A 22,144-nucleotide genomic window follows, 5' to 3' on the forward strand; every position below is an offset into this window, starting at 1 on the left:
CCTCGTCATGAAATTTGTTTTTCTTATATCCAGGACATACAGGAGGCAGTATCTCTGAACCCTTGAAGGACTGACCTCCTGAACTCTAACATCTTGGCTAAACTTCCATTGATTTTGTTGGGATCTTTGTACCCTGGGGAGAGTGATCTGGGTTGGTGAGCCTGGTGAGGGTCTGTGATTGTGGATGAGGAGCAGGAATTGTATCAGTGCAGCAGCTACCTGACCTGAATGAAACCCTGCAAATGGAAATTTATCCCCCATTTTGGCATAGTAGCACCTCAAAACATCAGGCTGTTGTGTTTCTGGAGCTGTTTTATGAGCCAAAATGCAGTCTGGGCCACGTGCTGGTCCTGCCTGACCATGGTGGCAAGGAGAACCCACTCACAGCAGGAGAAGGAAAAAAAACATCCCTGTAAAGAAGCTCAGTGAGCCAAAATCCCTGAGTTTTGAGAGGCTTCACTAAACAGTTAACTACACTGCATACTCCAGTGCTTTTGGAAACCTTATCTAGAATAAGAAAAGAGTCATGAATACAATTAAGTGTTTAAACAGCCTCACCCTGGTGTGGTGGATATCTTGGTGAGTTAATCATAAACACAGGCAGAATCCCTATGGCAGCCAACGGAAGAGAAGAGGTATGTCTTGCAGGTGCTGGATGAGTTGCTGAAGGCCAGCTTGACACTAAAGCATAAGAGATGGAGGAAAAAAAGGGAAGGTAATGTCTCTCCTACTTTTTCCATTATTTTTGACAGTGAAAATGCAAGACATCCTACAGGAAGAAAAAGAATGATGTTTAGAAATAATTAAAGACTCAGAGTTTTAACATTCAGCTGCTTGTGTGAGGGTTTTATTTATGTCAGCAAGTTTTGTATTGGTACAGGTTTATCCTTTAAAAGTCTTTAAAGAAAGAGCATTAGTTCTGCTGAACTGCAAATGGGAAGAGATGAATGTCTCTGGCAAGCATATTTTATTGTGCCTTTCTTTTTTAAAATTATTGTTTAGTTTAGTTTTGTTTCCTGTCCACTGTTTTTTTTAGGACTGTGATATCTTTGGGCTCACAGGTGGTGTGCAGCAGCCCAGCAGTGCCAGTTAGGGAACAGGAATCACTTAGACTGCTCTGGTTTGGGACTTATGTAATAGGATAATTATATTTCTATTGAATAAAGGCAAAAATTCAACAGGTTATCTTCAAAAATCTTCAATAAGATAATATATCCTATTGAATAAGGGCAAAATTTGACACTTTAATCTTTTCGTGCTTAGGTCAGCTGCTGGAAATAGTCTTGGTTTCCTGAAATTAATCAAATTTATGAGCTGAGGATTTGCCCTAAATTGTGAAGTGCTTGTTTATTGTAAGCACAGGATACTGGCTTTTTGCTGAAAGAAAAGAGAGAAATGTCTGGGTGTCTGTGCCTATGAGTGTGTAAGTGTGCATATATCCAAGTTTATTTGCATGTTTCTGTATTTCTGTTCACAATTAGCTGATTTACATAGGATGTCCTGTTTATGAAGTGTTTTCTTGTTTCTACCTTCTTTTGCAGTGTTTCTGAATATGTTGCTAGCAATCAAATTCTGCCCTGGCTGTAGCAGACCAAACCCAGAACTTTTTCATGGATTTTGTAGAGTCACTAGGGGTTCAGAGATGTGCAACTAAGATCAAAGCTTGGCCAATGCGCTCAGATGATTTGCTTGAGAACTCACCATAAATTAAATTATATAAATAGCAAATGAAAGTTAAAGATTAAATAAATTTACCCTAGTGACAAAATCTAATTTGTGCCTGCCCTAAACTTTAGGATAACTGTACAAGATTTTGTGTGTGAAAAGTATGGTTTATTTCCCTATTTTGCTCCCTTCTTTGAAGCAGTCCCAAAAAATTACCAAAACAGCTCAAATAACATTTATATCGACTTTCCTATTCCTTCTGTTGAAACAGTTTTTTTTTTAATATATATATTTATTATTTTATTTTATTTTATTTTATTTTATTTTATTTTATTTTATTTTATTTTATTTTATTTTATTTTATTTTATTTTATTTTATTTTATTTTATTTTATTTTATTTTATTTTATTTTATTTCATATTTTCTGCTGAGAGAGTTACATGGTCCTGGAGCCTGAGTCATTTACTGCTCTGTAGGTCTGATCCTGCAGAGAACAAAGTCTTTTCAATTGCTTGGGGTATTGGATTAGGCTCTGCACCAGAGTTCCCAGGTTCAGGGATTTAATATTTGACTCTAAACAGTTTATTAACTTTTTTTTTTTTTTTTTTTTTTTTACTTTTTCTTTTCATGGATACAGTATATAATTTCAGTGTTGTAGCTATTCTTTTTTTTTATTTTTAAAGAGACCACGGTCGCAACAGTGAAAAGCATTGTAAACAAGCAGTGCTAATGCACTTGGACATTTGAATTGTTCACAGGAAAATGTGAAATTGCACAGTGACGTGAATCCAATCCAAAAATATCAATACCAATTTCTTGCTTGCTGCAAGACAGTGGGGCACCGTGCTTAGATTGCTCTGTCTGACATCAAGAGATGTTTACTTTCTGGATGCTGAAGTATCTGGTATTTTACTCTGCTCATGGTCTTGTTTTCTTATGCACTGCTATTGTAACTGCTGAAGTGAAACCAGTTTCTGTGGGAAGTAGGTAAAGTGGATAATAGCTGGCTTTCTACGTAGTGATATTGCAGACACAGGACTGGTATCACTCTAGAAAAGTAAATAATTGTTCCAGGGTTTGCACCAGCACACTAGACAGCAGAATGTGATTCAGTAAGAATAAAAAAAAAACAACTTCAGCTACCTATGATGGTGTAAATGACTGATTTTTTTTTTTTTTTTAATTGAACAAGTATTATAAAGAAGACTCCAAATCCCTTTATAATGGAAAACAAAGCACAGCCATCCCCAGTTGGGTGTATCTCTTTGCCACCCCATAGTCAGAATGCTGCGAGGCTGCTGGCATGCAGCTGCATTGTGGAAATAAAATTAAGAGGGCAGTTTTGTATCGAGGCAGGCACGGGGAGTTTTTTTCAGAGAAACCACACCAAACACAGCAAGGAAGAAGCTGCACCTCCCTTGGCAAGTTCTGCATGGCTGCAAGAAGCATCTGACTATGCTGACACCCACCAGGTTGGGCTTTTCTGTAAGCACCCAGGGACTTGTCATCCCTCTGAGCTATGGATCATCATCTGCACTGCTGCTGAGGCAAAGGGAGGGGAGGGTCCCCTAGCAATGCACTCATGCTGTGCACATGTAAAGGAAATTTTGCTGAATCTGTTCTCATGCAGTTTTTCCTGTTGTTCCTTTCTGTTCTATTTTGTGCTATTTCTGTGGATGTGTACTCATGCCTGAAACTCTATTAAAAGCCCATCAAATTAATATGTTCAATAGATTGTAGACATCTCCATTCCTGCAAAAACTTTCCTATTTACAGGTCACAACACAACCCTTTTTACCCTCCAAGGCTGCCCATAATGACCCGTCAGGATTTCGAAGAAGGGCCACCAGGTGGCATTTGAGGACCAAAGTGGCACAGGCAGGCTTTGTAATGTCACTCTGTCAGGGCAGGGTGGTGGATACTCTCACGCTGGGTGGGGAGATTTGTCCTCTGTCTCCGACACAATTTGATGTATTTTGTTGTTGCCATTATACTCTATTACTTAGGCTGTGCTTGCCACACAGGGGTGGTATTCATAGGGACAAATGTAGATGTCTCAAGTGTCTAGACTCCCTTTCCAGTTGATGAAGAGAAACGGACTCTTCTGGTGCCTGATCCATTTGGAAACAATTCTGACATCTGCTTGATGCTGATTGGGGTGACTTCTTCTGGGTTGACTCGCTGGGATGTAGCAGCCAACCTGTAGAAATCAGGTGAGATGAATCTGTCATTGGTGTCTAGACACATGGCAACAGATCACACTCAGATAAACCCCATACTGTGAATTTATGGAGTCTTTATGACTTTGTCATCCCTGCTTTGTGATGAAATTGCTGGCCAGGTGGCTGAGCTGCATCTACCCAGTGTAAGTGGGCAGGCTGTCAGAGGGGCTGTGCTCGTTGACACCAGCTGAACATCTGGCCTGATGTCTTTCTCAGTAGTAATCCATATTTCCTAACTTATTTTCATATGAAAGTTACCTGGAAGTCTTGTTTCCTGGGGTGAATTGGATATTTGTTTGTTTGCTTGATTTTTTTTTTTTTTGTTTTGTTTTCTAAGCTGCACCTTTGCAAAAGTCAACATAAACAAGCCAGGTGTAGTTTTCTTCTAAGGTCTTGACTCTTGCTGCTTTCAGAGAAGATGAGGTGGTATTTCTGGGCATTTTGCTAGAATTTCTGAAACATATGATACCCAGTTACAATGGGTACCTTTAACATTTGGTGTTTCTGGCTGTGCAGGCTGGAGCCATGCAAAAAGCCTGAAAATATAAGCTATTCTTTTATCCAATCTGTACTTACAGCCTGAGGCTGATGCACACGCTCTGCCTGATCGGCTGTAACTCCGGGCTTGCACACTCTTAGAAAATAGGAGGTAATTTGATTGAATTTAGCCTGCAATGACAGACATTTATGTTAAGTGAAATTACTCGGTGTTTCCTGCAGTTAATGGTCTGTTCTCATACAAAGCAACTCAGTTGTGTCTGATCTCTGTCCTCATGGACTGTATTTTTTCCAAGCTGTAGCTCAAGGCTTTGGCTAGCATGAAAATGATGGCTTTCTAATTTTAGCCAGCACCATCAGAAACTCTGCCCTCATACAAGTGAGTGGAAAAAGGCACAGCTTTTGCAATGGACTATAAATATGAAAAACTATGAGGCCTTGGTGTATCCCTAATGAAAACAAAGGGGTCAAAAATTCTGCTGTGCACTATGGCTTCCTCGAGGACAGAGATGTTGGAGGATGGTTTCACCACCAAGATCAAATGGCTGTGTTGTCTCTCTGCATCTCATGCTGCTCCAGCTGACGTTCATTCAGACTGGGGATTTGTTGGTGGAACAGAATTCGAGGAGATAAAAAAGAGACTTGCTACAATGAACTGATTGTGACGAAAATCATAGAATTATTAAGATTGGAAAAGACCTCCAGGATCATCTGCTCAAACCATCCCCTACCATCAATGTCACCACTAAACCATGTCCCCAGGCACCACGTCCAACCTTTCCCTGAACACCCCCAGGGACAGGGACTCCACCACCTCCCTGGGCAACCCGTCCCAGTGCCTGACTGCTCTTGCTGAGCAGAAATGTCTCCTCATTTCCAGCCTGAACCTCTCCTGGCACAACTCGAGGCCATTCCCTCTGGTCCTATCACTGTGAGCAGAGGCCGACCCCCAGCTCCCCACAGCTTCCTTTCAGGCAGTTGCAGAGAGCAATGAGGTTTCCCCTGAGCCTCCTCTTCCCCAGACTAAACAACCCCAGCTCCCTCAGTCTCTCCTCATAAGACTTGTGTTCCAAACACAACCATGGGTTCATGAAAGGCAAGTCCTGCCTGACCATCCTCACCTCCTTCTATGACCGGGTGACCCACCTGGTGGATGAGGGAAAGGCTGTTGACGTAGTCTACCTAGACTTCAGCAAGGCCTTTGAGTAAAATCTGAAGCACAGGGGCTGCAGACCCGATTCTTTGCAAAGGGCTTCATTCCAAATCTTTTTAAGACAGGCACTTTGCCGGACTACATGGGCAGCTATTTGTGACCAGCCATTTCCACCTCAGATACTACCAATACTAGAGGCAACTGCTGGAGTTTGGCTGCTTCCAAACAGCTAGAGAAATACCCCAGGAACCAAAAGTGCTCCTTGGCGAAGGAGTGACTCATATCCCCGAGCAGCAAGCTCCTTTGAGTTGCACCTTGAGAAGGCATAGTGCTTTCAGGGATGTTGATGGGAAGCAAATATGGAGATATGAAGGTGTTTATTTGAGGCACTAGTCCTCTAGAGATTTTGTACAGCCTTTCTTTGAACAGCTTCCCTTCAACTCCAGTGAAATAAAAGAGCAATATTGATGAATGATGTTATGTTGTTGGCTATGGTAAAAGTGAAGAGAGGAGATATTTGTCTGGGAAACCTTCAGGTCCTCTTATCTGCAAGATACAGTTGGCTTTGGATGAAAGGGTATTTTTTTTTTTTTTTGAAAGTCCAGTTTCTTCCTGAACACTTTCTGTTTATAAGCTTGGATTTTCTGGCAGCAAATGGAAACTGAATTGCTCCAATACAAATGGAGACTGACTTTCTGGATTAAAGGGGTTTGAGAGCATCAGCATGAAGGACACAGACTTGTGGCTGACCATTGCTATCCCCCTGGTCAGCACGTCCAGAAGGCTACCTGGGGCTGGGTGGCAGCTGTCCCATGTCTCTTTTGGAATTTCCCATGGATTTGGGTTTGGCAAAGCTCTACAAATAACTGCTCAAAGTGATGTTAGTTTTCTCTCTCCCTTAATTAATTCAGGACTAGACAAGTAAGGATTTTTTTCAGTCTGTCGTGGTACAAGCTATCCAGAATGTAACTCAAATCACCCTATGATGATTGTTGTCTGAACCTGGACAGAAATACTGTACCAGCCGTTTCATAAAATGCTCAGTTTAAACTTGGTATCTGTAGCATGGCTGAAGGCAGCAGCTGCTCTCTGACTTTCAAAAGATATAAGTCTATTAGGAAGATAACTCCCTAAAATCATAGTAAAGATTAAAGCAGTGCAAAACAAGAGGTTATTCTGGCATAACTGTTAAGCTCTAGCATTTCACAGCCCCACTGAACCAGAAATAAATGAATTCTTAGTGCTTTAGGAGAAGTGGGATATTTGTCCCACTTCAAGAAATGTCAGAAACACCTGCCACTAGCCTCTTATCTAGGAGCAGCTTTTCATCTGTTTTGCTATTATTCAGACTAGGGCTGAAGTAGGCACCATAAGAATGGGTTTATGATGGAAAAATAGATTTATAAAGGAGAGATTTGATGTCGGTGATGTAGGATTGCAGGGGCATAGGAAATCAGGGAGTGTTGTGGGCATATTGGCAGTGCAAAAATTATGATCTCATACGTGTGCAGCTGCAATTACAGAATTATTTGCTCCAGAACTGGCAGGTGCTTTTGGTAAAACTCTGGGAGGGCAACCTGCATCTCTCATCCTCCTTCTGTGTGCCCAGCACAGGGTCCTTCTGTGTGCCCAGCAAGTCTTTTGATGTTGGATCTTTATACTTGTGGACTTGGTAAGGTGAACTACAACTTCTCTGCAGCTGAGAAAAAATGGAAACAAGAACAAAAACCCAACCTAACACCAAAAAAAAGTGTCTGCCAGACAGGCTGACTTCTGAGCTGCTTTGTGCTCAGACATGTTTTTGTTTGAAACCAGCCTTCCCAGCCTCCTGAATGGTGCTTAAACTTCATGCCTACTTGGTACAGAATCTCTTCATGTATGTAGTGAGTTCAGATGCTGAGCACTTCCCGCAGCAAACATTCTGGTTTTGTCCCTGTGCCAGAAAGGATTTGTTTGGGATTAAGTCTTCTCTGCTGAACAGCCAAAGGCTGTGTTCCAGTGCTAACAAAGTGCTGATGAAACAGAAGCATTTTTGCAAGTGTCATTGCTTAACTGGCATTCCCAGGGTATTTTGCAACATCACTGGAGAGGAATGAACCAGCTAGCAGTTTGTGGGTTGCAGTTTTGGGCAACGAGTCCCAACAGCTGGATGCAGGGCCCTGTGCTGAGCAGAAGGGGCAGAGCTCATGGCTCTACCTTTGGGACTGACAGCATTTGGTACAAAACAGGCCAGCCCTAAGGATGTTTTGTATCCATCTCCCAGGCAGCCTTCAACAACTGAGAACATGTGTGTGGGGAAGGGAGGGAGAGGAGTTAAATAGCCGTGGCTTAGTCCTCACCTTGTCAAGAGGTGATTTCTACCATGGGGCTGACTCGACAGCCATGCCCAAAGCTGACATCTTACTGTGCACTAAGTCCTCTCGGACTTATTATTCCTTTTCCCTGCTAGCTCCACAGTAATTTGCTGACAAATCTTGCCAGCAGTCTTTGGAAAGTTGAAGATTAAATACATTTGGAGTACTGTAAAATAACAAGTCCCTAGGGGAGAAGTAGGATGTGCAGCTGAGCTGCAGAACACAAGCTTGAATGCCAAGACCCAGCACTGTCTGTGAGAAACAGCTTGATAAGGGATGCTTGTATTGCCTAGCCTCGTGTGAGCAAAGGCCCGATCAGTTCCTGCCCAGGACTGAGACCCAGGCTTGGTTTTACATCCACAGGGTGCTAAGTGAGGTACCAGCACTAATTACAGGCTGATTATAGACCCCTCCAGGCTGACCTGGCATAAAACTGCTCTGCGCTTTGCCAGCTGAAGGAGTTTCTTTTGCAGAGCAGTCCCAAACCTGTCACCGATGCTTCCTTACTTTTATAAATACAGGAGATTTTTATGGCATGACAAAAGTGGAACGAAAAGCATTAGCAGGGGTCTGAGTTGGGCAGTTAGACCACAATGTAGGAGCAGCTTTTGTACAAACAGGTAGGTGGGAGGGGAAAAAGGGTTGCAGGGACATAGAATCACATGCCAGCAGCTGCTTACCTGCTCACAAGGCTTTTGTTTTATTCTTCAAACCTGAAATCTTTTCCTTTACATCAAAGCTTCCTTCAGTTCAATATTCAGTAAGAAATGCACTCACTGAGGGTAACCCAACAACATTGCCCTGCACCAGCCAGGACTTGCAGGGGTCAGCAGGCTCTGGCTTTCCAACCCTGGCCACCTGCACTGCAACACCAAAGCTGCCCCAAAGCTCCTGCTCTGGTCCCAAATAGATGCTTCCATGTCTGTGCTTCTCTTGGCCAGTGATCAGCTCTGCAGCATCACTTATAAAAGTGAAGTTATGCTTTTTATGTCAGGCTCCATCAAACCTCTTTACTTACTTTCAGCTGGACCATAAGCTAGATGCTTCTGCCTAGATTTCAGCACACGGATTCCTCCATCAAAAATTGCAGTAATCTCAGTAATCTGCAGTGTGGCCACCCAGTCACTGAGATAACACGCCTGGTTAATACCTGCTGAGGAGATGGCCTATTTAAGTTTTTTTTTTTTGGTTTTTTTTTTTTTTGGTTTGTTTGTTTGTTTTTTTTTCTGATGAAGTATCACTTTCTCTCAAATAATGTTGTTCCAGCACTTAGAGGACTCCCCAGAAGCAGATGATTTATGGTTCAGGTTGATATGCCACAATAGGAGTCAAATCCTGTTCTTAGCTCCTTGCATCTGGCAGCTATGTGCCCAGTTTGGGACTGCTTGGCTCAGTCCAGGTCCCACAGAGCAAAAGGCACCGAGTCCCTCAGAGTTTCAAAGGCAATTGAGAGCAACATTCTGTACCCATTAGAGCAACCCAAACCAAACCATATTTATGGCCAAGTGCCTCCAGCACTTTGTTCAGTGGGGTCTTTCTTTGGGTGCACCAACCCTTGCTATAAACCCTGTGGTTCAGATCACTTCTCAAGCAACATGAAAGCCTCTTGATGCTCTTCCCATGGGACAGGTAAATTTTTTACATCCATTAGCTGAATGGACCACCCAAAGCTGCATAAATTAATGGATGTAGCAGGAGTGAGGCTGGAAATAGACTGCACACCTTGACTTTCTTCTTAGCCCTTCCCTTCCACTGGAGGCCTGGCTTAGCCCAGGACTGTACTGCTTGTTTATGAGAAAAGAGGCTGAGATGCTTTAAAAACCATACACGTATTGACTACTAAAAACCTGCCCTTATGTAAGCTTTCTGTTCATTTACACTCCTAAATGTCCTGTGGCTTGGTGCTGGGCACAGCCCCCACGCTGATTTTTCAGGCAGCTCAGAGAAACGCCTCCTTTGTAAGTAAAAGCGAGTTTTCTGTTCAGCCTCAGATTCAGAAAATAGTAATAATAAAAACCCAGCATTTTCTACAGCTTGCTGTGGTGGCAATATTGACACGGAACAGATCAGGGTTTTGTGGTAGGGGTGTTTCGGTGAAGGCAGGGTGCCTTTGGGGCTGTTTGCTACCATTTCCCTGTGCTAACACCAGGGCGAGAACCAGGCCCCTTCATTTGGTACCAATTCCAGTGTGACGATGCCAACCTCTGCTGAAGAAAACTCCAGATTTGGCTATCTGAAGGATGTCCCTTCACGGGACACAGTGCTCCTCAGGGAACATTTACTCTGTGACACAGCAATAGCTAGATTTATTCTGGTGACATTTTTCACTGCTCTTGATAGGATGGCAGGTAGGGGCTAGGACCCTACTAAGTTGGAAGAAAGGCAAATGGTGAGGGGAGAGGAATTATCAGTACAATGGTCATGCAGGAAGGAAACATCACGTAGAGTGATTTAAATAATTCAGCATTTACCTTCTGGATAGCAGCTATCACTCTTTTTATCATCAATAATAAAAGAAAAGGATAGTTCCCAGGGTAGGACTCCCAGTTGCACTAGGTGCTCTGCAAATGTAGGTTGATTTCAACACATGTGCATGTATGGAGTCTGCTTCGGCCCTACTTGTAGCTCTGGAAGTGTAAAATTTGGGAAACATGAGCAGGAGTTGCAGCTGGAAGCATAGTGATGTGGTCCTCTCTGGCAGGGAGAACAGAAGATAACACCCTCACAGCCTTGGATGGGGCTCTGGGCAACCTGGTCTAGTGGAAGGTGACCCTGCCCAGAGCATGGGGTAGGAAGTAGATGATCTTTAAGGTTCCTTCCAACTCAAAAAAATAAAAAATAAAAAATAAAAAATAAAAATGGGTAAGTTAGTGAAACCATCCTACTGGTAATGGATCATTTCTAAATTCAGCCTTCAGGAAATGCAGTTGGAAGCCATGCAATTAAAAGTCTGTCTGGACTAGAGAAACTACCAAACATTGTTGTACTCTTCCTTAGTGCAGATGATGGCTCTTTATTTATTTATTTATTTATTTATTTATTTATTTATTTTCTGATGAAGTTATTAAGTCTGTTTAGGCTTAGAATTAGGGACAGCTAAAGCCACTGTGGCCACCCGGGGCATAGACACATCATCGCCCAAACTTAAGACATGCTGCTGGTGATTTTTGTTATCATGCTTATTCTTGATGGTTGCTTGTTTGTGGTATAAACAGAAAGAATATGAGAAAGAGTGAGAAAATGTACAGATGAAAAATACCCTGATAAAAAACAAACAAACAAACAAACAAAAAAAAACAGAATGGGAACTTTAAGCTAAATTCAAACTTCAGAAGGAAGAACAAAAAAAAATCATTTTCTGCTCCACTGAAGAAAAAGGGATTTTGTGTGTGCTTTTTAGAGGTAGAGGATTGTATGAGATATCTGATTTAATTAGTATTTCTCCTCCTAGCAGAGCTTTGCCCATCTGCTCAAGTCAAATGAGAGTGACTGGGGCACTGTAGAGCAGGGCAGCCTCCTGGCTGCAACCTTGTGCCCCATTGAAGCCCCAAACAGAGCAAACAACAGGCCTGCAGGGGCAGCCATCTCCCAGAAGTCATCCAAGGGAAACAAAAGAATTCAGAAATCTGAATCTGGCCGATCACTTGAGTTAAACTGCATAAAGCTCTGTCATTTCTCTGCTGCCCTTCTCACTCCCATAAAACTGCTGATGCTTGACATGCTACGGGTACTTCATCATAGCAGGAAAACTAAGTATTTATCTTGGGAAGAACAGATTTGCCCCAAAATTCAAATACATGATTCCAAAGGTGTCCTTGGAGAGAATTTCAGCCTCATGCCTGTAGTCCTTCACCTCTGTGGGCCAGCTCCCTCTTATTTGCATCAGGAAAGGTTAAGAACAGTGCAAAAAAGGTCTTACGGGAGGTGCAGAACAAAAGAGGTCCTGTGCATCTGTAACCTGCCCTCAGCGAGAACTGGAGTATGTCCAAGAGGAAATGTCAAGAAGTAGCTGTACATACAAGACAGGAGGCACGAGTTGTGAATAATTTGCAAGCTTAGTGGCTAAAAATGGCATGCGGTATTAACTGGGACGATGGGAGGAGAAGGGGGAGACACAACCCGGAGCCCTGGGCTGCAGTAGAGAGAAGAGTCAGGCAACCTATGGGTGGAAATAGAAAGAAAGTGCAGAAAATGAAACAAAATTCCAACTTAACAATAACTGAGCACAAATACACAAATACTTAAAATAGGTGAAATGTCCTAGAGAAGGGTTGCTCGCTCTGGAAGCCAACCCCCTCCAAGAAGTCTTGGTGGTGTGAAGATCTCGGTGTCCTTCTAGCTCGGGGCTGCTGGAGGAGGGCAGCGCGTGGCTCCTGCAGACCTCCCCAGAGCAAGAGGAGTTAATGTTGGCACAGGGAGAAGCCTTTGTTCCGGTTCAGTGTTTACCAAGTGGACTAACCAGGCACCAGGTTTGCTACCTCCTACCTGCATATGGAAATACGAGCCTGGAGAGCCCGCTCGCAATGTAAAAGGCAGCGACTAGAAGGAAAGCAGCAGGATGGAGCCCTCGGCAGTGGCACCTCAGGCCCACAGGTATGGCTGATGCCCTCGGGGAACTCTTCCAGGGGTTGATTTAAATTCAGCTGGTCATGTTTGAAGACTTCTTCCTGGAGGAAAATACACAAATCCTCTACTGTATGTTTACTTGCTCATGGCAGGAGTTATTATTACTGCTTCTGTTTATCTCTTCCGTGCTGCCTTGTGCTTTCTGCAGGCACTCCTACCTGCATGAAGTCAAGGTAGGATTTTCTTAGCCTGGATGGTGATGGTTCAAGCTCCCTGTGAGAGGGGAACGGACTCGAAGTGGTGCAGGAATGAGAGAAATAACCCCCCTGGGTGTATTACCTGCATTCTTTATTTTGTGGGTGTATGACTGCGTTTAGTAGGTCTGTTAGCCAGCTTTTGTGCATTGACATAAGAACAGCTACAGAATATGACTCTTAATTTACATACGCTCAAGATGTGGTTTCATTGCCGTTGTGACTCACCGTGTACAGGAATGATCAACGTGTCAGCAGCAAGTCATTGCTCTCCTGCAGAAGGGGAAGGGTTGGGAAGAACAAGGGCTTGGTGTGCCTGGTAAATGGTCGGCATTTGCAGGAGGCCTGTGCTGTGGTGCTGCCATCTCTGAAGCCTCCTCAGAGCTCTGGGGTTTAAATTGTGGTGACATTGTGTTCACAGTTCAAAAGTTTGAAGTCCAGAGTGTGCTTAAATATACCTGGTATTTCCCCTGCTGGAACATCTTTCAGTCATTCTGCGTATAACAGCATCTAGGTAAATACTTTTTCATTAAAGCACCAAGAAAGTGGGAGCAACTGGATCAGACTGTAAGTCTTTGCTCCAGTTTCTGTCTCCCAAGAGGGGTCGAGGGTGGATATTTGGGAAATGAGTCTGGGAAACAGGTATGAGCCAGTGACGTGCCCTCAGCAGTTCGTGCAGTTTGAGCTGGAAGGGCATCTGACCCCCCACCAGCAAACTCCATAAATGTGTGTGAAACCTCTTGAATTCTTTGTTCTCAACAGCATTCCTTGCAACGGGTTGTATAATTTACGTGTCTTATTGAGTAACACTTTTGATCATTTGTTTTCAAACTTGTCACCTGATTGAGTGGTTTGAGGGCTGAGAAACTCCTCTGCTCATTTCCTCCATGTCATTCCCTATTTCACAGCTCTCTTTGAAACACCCCTTCAGCCGCAGTTAGTACAGCAGATCCACGTACCTGATCAAGAGCACGGTAGTCACAGGAGGCAGCACTAATTGGGGATAAACTCACGTTGCTGTTCCAATGTGCTCCACGAATGGATTAGTTTCTCACTATCAGACTTTCTGCCCGATTAGGCATAATTCTGGCAAAAGCTCGTTCGGCGCGCTTTGATCATTTTGACAGAAGTGCTGTAATGAACCTATTCATGATTCAAATCCAGCGTGACGTCTGGTCTTTATGATTCCGTGTGGGTTCACCAGTGCTTTAGAGGCAAAATGACACCTGACGGCTTGTTCCTAATGCCTGTCCTGATGACACCCAGCATGGTGTTGGCTTTTCTGCCTGATGCTGCTTCCAGAGACTCCAGGACCACCTCTGTGAAGTCGACTGCCTGTTCTGTGTTCAGTGCCACATGGGATTATTTTTTACCCTGGTGTACTACCTTAAAAACACAGGCTATCATCTCTTTTCTCAGCTGAACAGACTCTTCCAGGAGCCATTGCCACCCTCTGATCACACTTAGCAATGTTTTCTGCCCACTGCTGAGTTTTGTATCCCTTTTGAGAGGAGACATTTGGAGCTGCAAGCAGTAGCCAAAATACAATCATTTAGTGGTATATGTTGTTTTATCATATTTTTTATCTAATTTCCTACAGTTCCTAATGACCAATTTCACTTTTTGACTGCTGCAGTGCACTAAACCAAAGTTTTATATGGATTTATGGACATATAAAGCAGCAGAATATAAACGACAAATAAAGACAGCAGATTTTCCTTCCTGAGTTGTAATGGCTACTGTAGAGCCTATTAAGAGTTAGTGTATAAATAACACAGACCATGCTATTGTCGCATTGCTTTTTCTTGTTTCTGAACTGCTAATGATATATTATTAGTTCAGACAAGACATATAATGCCATAGTGTCACATTGATGTGAACCAAAAGTTTCAGAACTGATGAGTGCCACGGCTGATTCTTAAATAGCAGCTGGCCATGCAGGACTGTGTATCCACCTTCGTGAAGCTGAAGTTTTTCATTTGCAAATCCTTGGACCTGTCAAGTGGGAAATCAGGAAGAATGGAAACAAGTTAAGACAGCTAGGGCACTGGGCTGTGAAAGAACAACAGCAGAAATAATGGATTTTGGGATAAAGGGAGTCTCATTACTGAATCAGGATAAAGTATCTGACAATATGTTGTATGAAGCAATCCTGCACTGGCAAAAGAGATAAGAGAAGATCTTTTCTGTTTGTTCATTTAATTTAACTTCTCTGTAATCCTGAGAAAAGAAGGCATGAAATGAATACACCATTAAGTGTTCATTAAGGTGTTTCTTTCTGTTTGACCGAGTATATAAACGTTATTTTATTCATTCCTGTGTGACAATTAAATGCAGTGCGATTAATTTCTTCCCAGAAACTTCATTTATTATCAGAAATTAGATACTAGCTTAATAAAAGTCGTTGTTGATTTAACCAATTATGCTTGCATTATAGTTTTAGATTGATTAGCATTCTTATTCTGAAGCCCCATCTTTGTGTTGTAATTATGTTTTATTCTTTGAAATGAATGGTTTAAATGATGAGATAATTTACTTTTCCTATCAATTTCCTTGACTAGTACATATTGTGGAAGTGGTAAAATGGGCCGAGAGTCTTTCATATATTTTGGCATTTATAAAGGGAAATGAAAATATATGACCCAGACAATTATTTGAGGAAAACAGAAACTACTTGTGTGGAGATGAATATTCCCCTAATGCAATACTGTTTGATCTACTGCAAAATTCTTTGGAAAACTAAGTTTTGTTGAAAGAGACAGAATTTTAAGGACCTGCAGGAAAAAAAAAAAAAAAAAAGAAAAAAAAAAAGGAAATAAAAAAGGAAACTTCCTAACAATATGCAACATGCAAATAACAAAATGCAAAGATGCAGACCTGCCTAAGAAGCTTTATATTCATATGTGAGAAGGCTAAAGGTGTTTTTTTCCCCTTTCTTCAGTTTCTAACACTTTCCCAGTCCAGGCAGTTACTCAGCTCTGCAGTCCTTAGGCACTGGAGCTGGCTCAGATCTGAGCTGCAAGAACCTTTGATCATTTCTGAACTAAATAATTTTGATGATGCCATAAAAATGTGCTGAGGCTGCTGCTTCCAGGGAGGAAGGGGCTCTGGGGAGGAAGCAAGGCAGCTGCCCCACTCAGGATTTTCTGCTGCCAGAAGTGTGCTGGCAGCTCATTCACCCTGTCCCTGTGGGGACTTCTGGATGGTCTCTGGGGATGTAACAGGTAAAACTGGGTTTGTTTCTGTGCCTGCCCTCTGTGTCTCCAAGGATCCTCCATTTCCACCTCCCTGGTTCTGTTCCTCTGTGCCCACCAAGAGCACAGTTCACATGTCAGCATGACAGAAAGCCATCCCAAGGCTCATGGCTGTGTATATTGGTCTTGACAAGCATCTCTGTCTGATGCAGTTTAAGTCCAGGACTGGGTTTTGCCTGGACAGCAGATAGAAAGCTAAACAGAGAGGGAGGCCTTTGGGAAGGGGCAGAAGGTTCCTCCTCAAGCTATGCACCATTGCATTTAGACAGCTCAGGCTGGTTGTTCTCCTGGCTGTAAGTAATGGAGGGAACAAGTGATTTCTTCAATCCTATAGCAAGTGTCTAGAGTGAGTTAGGTAACCTGCACCCTAGAAGTGCCCGTTTGTTTCTGCTGATGGTAAAAGCACCTAGGATGTCGGAGGCCAACACCAGATTTGGGTGAGATGAGTGCCTCTGCTGCTGCTGGGGACAAAGTCTGTTGCCCATGTCCTGAAGTGAAGATTGAATGCATGCATGATGTGTGACCATTCGTGCAGAAAGAAGGTATTCTCCCCAGATGTTAACTCTCTAAGAGCATGGACTTCTGGAAGTCTTTTGACTGAGAAGAAACTAAGTTTAAACTTAATGTTGAAAAACTCCAAGGAGATTCAGTGCATAGTAAGGTCACTTGTACTCTCATGCTGACAGGTCTGAAGTGCTTTCTTGTCAGCTTGCCCTTAAATTAGCCTGCAAATTGCAATTATTGGATATCTGAGAGAACATTATGCAGTGCAAGATGTCATCATGAAGCCTCTGTGATGACAGGACAGCTTAAATGAAAAAGAAAGGGCATCAAAGGCTCTTTTGGAAAATTGACAAGCTGGAAATCTGGAAGCTGGGATAAATCTTGATGAGAGGAGAGTAGAGTTAGTAAGTCTTTTTCAGGAAGGATGATAATGAATTCAGAGACCTGTGGCACTGATAATGGGAAATGAAGCCTTGTGCTTGAAGCCTTGTGCTTATAGATTTCTGAGGCAATTCCAACACAGTCCAAGTATAACCAAATGTTTCTGGGTGGTTGGTATCCCGCTCTTATCCACTACTTACTTCTGGGGAACCTCGATGGATCGCAGTCAAACTAGGACTCACATCGTCATTGTACACATACAGAAGAAAAAAGGTTGTCCTTACTCCAGATTTTTTACAATTCTCATGCAGACAGAGCTGAGAGATTTGGTCCTGTTTGTGATAAGTAATGGTCATGATAAACTGAGGTGGGTGATTGCTAATTCTTTCTAATCAAAGCAATTGCAATGGGAGACCTCTAAGGTAAGCACATCCATAGTCTGTAGGGGCTTTTTTCTCTACCTCCTCTTTGGATGTGAATTTGTTTCAGTGTCTCTTAAATGAGCTTGTTGGCTCCAGGAAGGCACAAAATCCTCGTCTGTCTTAGTGAATCATCACAGAATCATTAAGGTTGGGAATGACCTCGAAGATCATCTGGTCCAACCATCTGTCATGTGGTATTTGGGGACTGAATCTCCACTGATGTTCATGAATACTATCACCAGCCTCACCACAGGTCAAGGACAGATGAAAGACTTTTTCTGCACCTCAGTCTGCATTCCAAATACCTCTGGATCTGCCAGATTCTTGCAGTGCCATACCTGTTCAACACACCTGGCAACATAATGGTGAAACTGCATGGAAGCCTGGAACTTTCCCTTCTTGGCAATATTTTCCTGTGGACGTTTCCACAATCTTGGGGACAGGAGAAGGAGTAATTTTCCAGTTTTCAGCAGCAGATTAGATTTATGGCTTGAAGTTGAGTTAAACAGCATTACTTTTTGTGGAAATTTGAGGAGAGTTTACTTTATTTTTTCTTTCTGAAAGAGCAAATCATCATATGTTTAAGGAGCCTAAATGATTTCGTTAAACAGCATGGATGCAACCCATGTGCACAAGCTTTGGAGCTTGTACACTATCACTGGATGATGAACAATTTGCATATTAAAGTGATGGAGCCTCTTTATTGTGAGGGATTGATACCTTCAATTTGTTGAAAGTTTCATTTATTCAGCTTAGACCTTTACAGATGGGATTCTCTGGCAAATGCCATGTGTAATGAGTGCTACCCTGCCGTCTTGGGAAATATCCCTGTGCTCTCCTCCTTCCCCATAGCTGAGCCCTGCAAATGCCTTGTGCTGGCTGCCTCTCAGATATTTTTGAAGGATGTTTCTCTGCATGGCCCCAGTTGCTTTTGGACAAGGTGGGGCCAGGCTGGGACTGAAATCTGGTTTGCTTCAAAGGCAAATCTTGCTGTGGAGCTATCTCAAGCTTGGCTCTTTCTGTTGCTCTCTGAGACTAAGGGACGTGGTGTAGCAGTGGGACTCAGTAGGTGAGGCTAGCAGTTGGATTTGATGATCTTGAAGGTCTTTTCCAACCTAAATGATTCTATGATTCCATAATCATACTGTCTTTAATCTGTCTTGGTGTTACATAAAAATAAAAACCATAGAAGATGTCCCAGTTTGCACATTGGGCTTTATTAATGGACATTGCCTGCAGTTGCCCTCTAACTCCTGGTTTGCTTGGGTCATTTAAAAAACAAACAAACAAAACCTTTCTAAATGTATTCCACCAATACTGAGCGGGTTTTGGCACTATTTGGGAGATGGAACTTGTGAGTTTTCTGTGATTGTGCTCAGAATTGCTGATGTTCCTCTTGGGCCTGGCCAGTAAGCTTAGCGTGCTTGCTTTGAATATGAATTAGAAATATCAGCTTCCCTTTCTGTTTTGCAGCAACTTTTCCTTCACAAGTAAATGCACCTTGACTTTGCAGGTGATTTCAGGTGTTTGAGCATTGATTGCTATCAGGTTTGCTCAATGGACGCATGCTTGATTGGCTGGCTGGACTGTGCACTTTGCCAGAAAACTTATTTTTATTGCTACACCAATTCAGGTGAACAACTTCTCTGATGACAAGACGGAAAAACGTGCTGACTATTTACCACTGCATGCTTGTGGCCAATGGAAATCCTGAAAAAAAATTGCCATTATCCTAAATGTTTTGTTTTCGCTTTTCCCACCTGTATTTTTTGTCATTGGAGTTACTAGCACAACAGTCGCAAGCACTACAGATTGTTTCCCTCTCTGAAATGTGAGGTACATTTGTTTCCTTGGAAAAACCGTAGTATGAAATCCTGCCCACAGAGATCTCCTCTTGAATTAATGCTACCAACAATTGGGAAAATGACAGAGAGCAGTACCCTAATACAAGGGAAGTTCTAGGTGGGTTGAAATCCACCACTGCTCACAAATTTGTGTGGGTTTCAGTGAATGTCTCAGCTTCAAAAATAAGTTCTAAAGAAGTCTATTTTCAAAATATAAAAGTATGTAATTTCAACATTTCAAAATGAAATGTTTCAGCTATGCTGATATAAGTTTTTGTGACATTTCAAATTGAAGAGGACCAAATTGCCTGCAAACAACCATTTATTTCACTGCAGTGCATACAGAATGTGAAATCTGAACTATGCTGACAACAATCAAGCAATGTCTGCAACAACGTGAATTTTTCACCATGAAGTAAAGCAAAATGCATCATTTGCAATGACTTTGGATTTCTGAGTGTAGGTCAGGGTGATCTGGTTAATTCAAAATAAGTCCATGATGTTTTATCTAATGAAAATAATTTCCAAAGTAGTTTCTCTACTACTGTTCTCTCAATTTTTTTTTATTTTTTTATTTATTTTATTTTATTTTATTTTATTTTATTTTATTTTATTTTATTTTATTTTATTTTATTTTATTTTATTTTATTTTATTTTATTTTATTTTATTTTATTTTATTTTATTTTATTTTTGGTCTTAGTTCAGGCATTCAAGACCAAGAGGTCATTAATGCCCACCCCTGTTCCAAGTACTGCCCAGTTTATCATTAAGGAGAAACTTCTGTGTATGTCTCCTATGGTATTGTAATTGTTTTGCCAAGCCTAGTTTGGCAGCAAGAGATGACACATGCAGACTTTAAGGATCATTATTAACCGCTGTTTCAATCCTTCAGAAACCTGGAAAAATTAAACTACACACTCCAGTGCTCAGTGATTCGATTTCCACTCCCCAGTCTCCTCTCAAATGATGAATCATGCAGCTTAAAAACACACTTTGTTAAAGGAAGAAGAGATAAGAAAACTATGAAGATAAACAAAAACCAGCCAGTCCTTTCCCAAAGTACAGCTGTGCTAAATTTCCTCACTTTAATATCTCAGGGATGCAATTGCAGGACAGCAGCTGCTTCCCAACCCCTGTTCAAAATCTTGAGTTGAAAGGGGAAGTCTGGGCGCAGCTTTAATGCAAAAATGGTATTTTCCTTTCATGTTGCTGAGAAGAGATGCTATGCTGAGCCCTCCTCAGGGACAGCGGGGAGAAGTCACATCTTCCCCCCCCATGGCTTTTCCTTGCAGGACATCAACTCCTGCCTTGGTTCTGGGACACAGAGGAGCAGAATTTGGAGCAGCAGGTCATGTCTAACTGAAGACTGATAATTTTATTAGTCTTATACTCATACTTTGTTCTGCTCTTGTGAAATGTCAGAACAGCATCGATGTCCTGTTCCAGGACCGCTGCTGCTGGGCCTCATCAGAGGGTAAAGAAAGGGTTTGGTGGGATGATGCTGGAGCCAAGGAGGAGGGACTCATGGCCCTTCTTTTGCCTTCTTTGGACTGGGCTATGGAAGGAAAAATAAGACCGTTGAAGGCAAAATACTGTATGACTTACAGAGATGTTTCCTTTTGCCCCCCTCTGTAAAACCAGCTCTACAAAACATGACTGCTCTTTCTCTCTACTCACAAAAGAGCTGAAGGACCAGTGGGAGAGTAAAATTGGAAAAGGCAAAACAGAGCTCTGAATAGCCGGTCTGGCTCTGTGCTGTCTCTGGGAGAGATGCTTTAGCTTAGCTCAGCATTGAACTGCCAGCTGCTGCAGGGAGTTTTGCCATTGGTTTCTCAGGAGGCAGGACTGTGTAGGTCCCTGATGAGTGTCTTGTCATGTTTTATATGTGATGGCAGCCAGCCCAGGGCCATGCAGGACCTCACCCTGTGAACACCTGCCACTAATGAATGACAATGGTAGGCTCCTGGCAAGGGACTGTGGCTAAAACAGAATGAATGCGAGAAATATGAAAGCCTTACTGGGGCCGTAGAGTGACTTTAACCAGGCATGATCTGAGAAATGATCTGCCTAAAACCCTACTGAGCTCTAGCAGGCTTAGTTTTAAACCAGATTAATTCCCTAGTTCAGAATAGGAAGGAGTGGAGGCAGAAAAGCCACATGCAGTGGTAGCTGGGCTTGATGCTGTTCTGAACCATCCCTGTAACACAGCTTGAGGAGAAACTCTTGTCCAGCTCTGCTTGTGGCTTTGCTGCTGGAAGGGAGTGAGAATTAAATAAATAAATGGCAAAAGCTGTTGGGATGAATGTGCCACCAGCACAGTGCACATCTTCACCAATAAAGTTTAAACAAATGCTTTTATGTTTATCTTAATTCACTGGGAAACTGCTTTTGACCTGGAACCTATAATCTGTAAGTAGTTTTTATCTCTGGTCTCATCACAGGCATAAGAATTATGTGTGGAGAAGTCAGTAGAACTGGAAACTTGAACTTCCTTTTTTGCCTCTTTGTGCTGCCTTGGTTTGAAAATAATCTCTGTCTCTTCTCTCGGCGTGTTTGTCTGTACACTGCCAAATTTAAAAAATAAACACAATTAGATGAAGCAATAATCCAGAGCATTCCCTTGTTTTATTTCAATAGAAGGGAAATCATAATATAATGATCTCACATGGAAATCAGATCTCTCTCTCAACAGGTCCTTAAATCAGAGTCCAGCACAGAGAAGGGCTGGAAGCTATTACAATGATTGCTTTTCCTTAATTTTTCAGAAAGGGGCTGTTTGCTGGCATGAAGCTGAAGAAGAAGAAAAAAGGCGAGAAAGGGTTGACTATTGCAAACAAAGACGCACTAGGTAAGGCCCCATAAATCAATACTGCAACTGACGAGAGCAAGTTGGGGATTATACTATACCTAATTTCATGTGAACTCATTTGAATTGTGTCTTAATATTGATAAAATGGGCAGGAAACTCTTTATAACTCTTAAGTAAACAGTGAGATTATTCTTTTTATACTATGTGTTTTGTTAAA

General features: G+C 42.3%; 1 protein-coding gene across 1 annotated transcript in view; it reads left to right on the forward strand.

Annotated features, from left to right (window-relative positions):
• The first annotated feature begins 20,533 nt into the window (after positions 1-20,533).
• Positions 20,534-22,144, forward strand: part of FER1L6 (fer-1 like family member 6) — a 65,156-nt gene continuing 63,545 nt past the window's right edge. Inside the window, 2 exon segments of the mRNA XM_032181162.1 lie at positions 20,534-20,592; positions 21,824-21,966. Of these exon segments, the coding sequence (XP_032037053.1) occupies positions 20,534-20,592; positions 21,824-21,966 (202 nt within the window).

Source organism: Aythya fuligula, chromosome 2 (assembly GCF_009819795.1).
Source record: "Aythya fuligula isolate bAytFul2 chromosome 2, bAytFul2.pri, whole genome shotgun sequence".
NCBI classification, from domain to species: Eukaryota; Metazoa; Chordata; class Aves; order Anseriformes; family Anatidae; genus Aythya; species Aythya fuligula.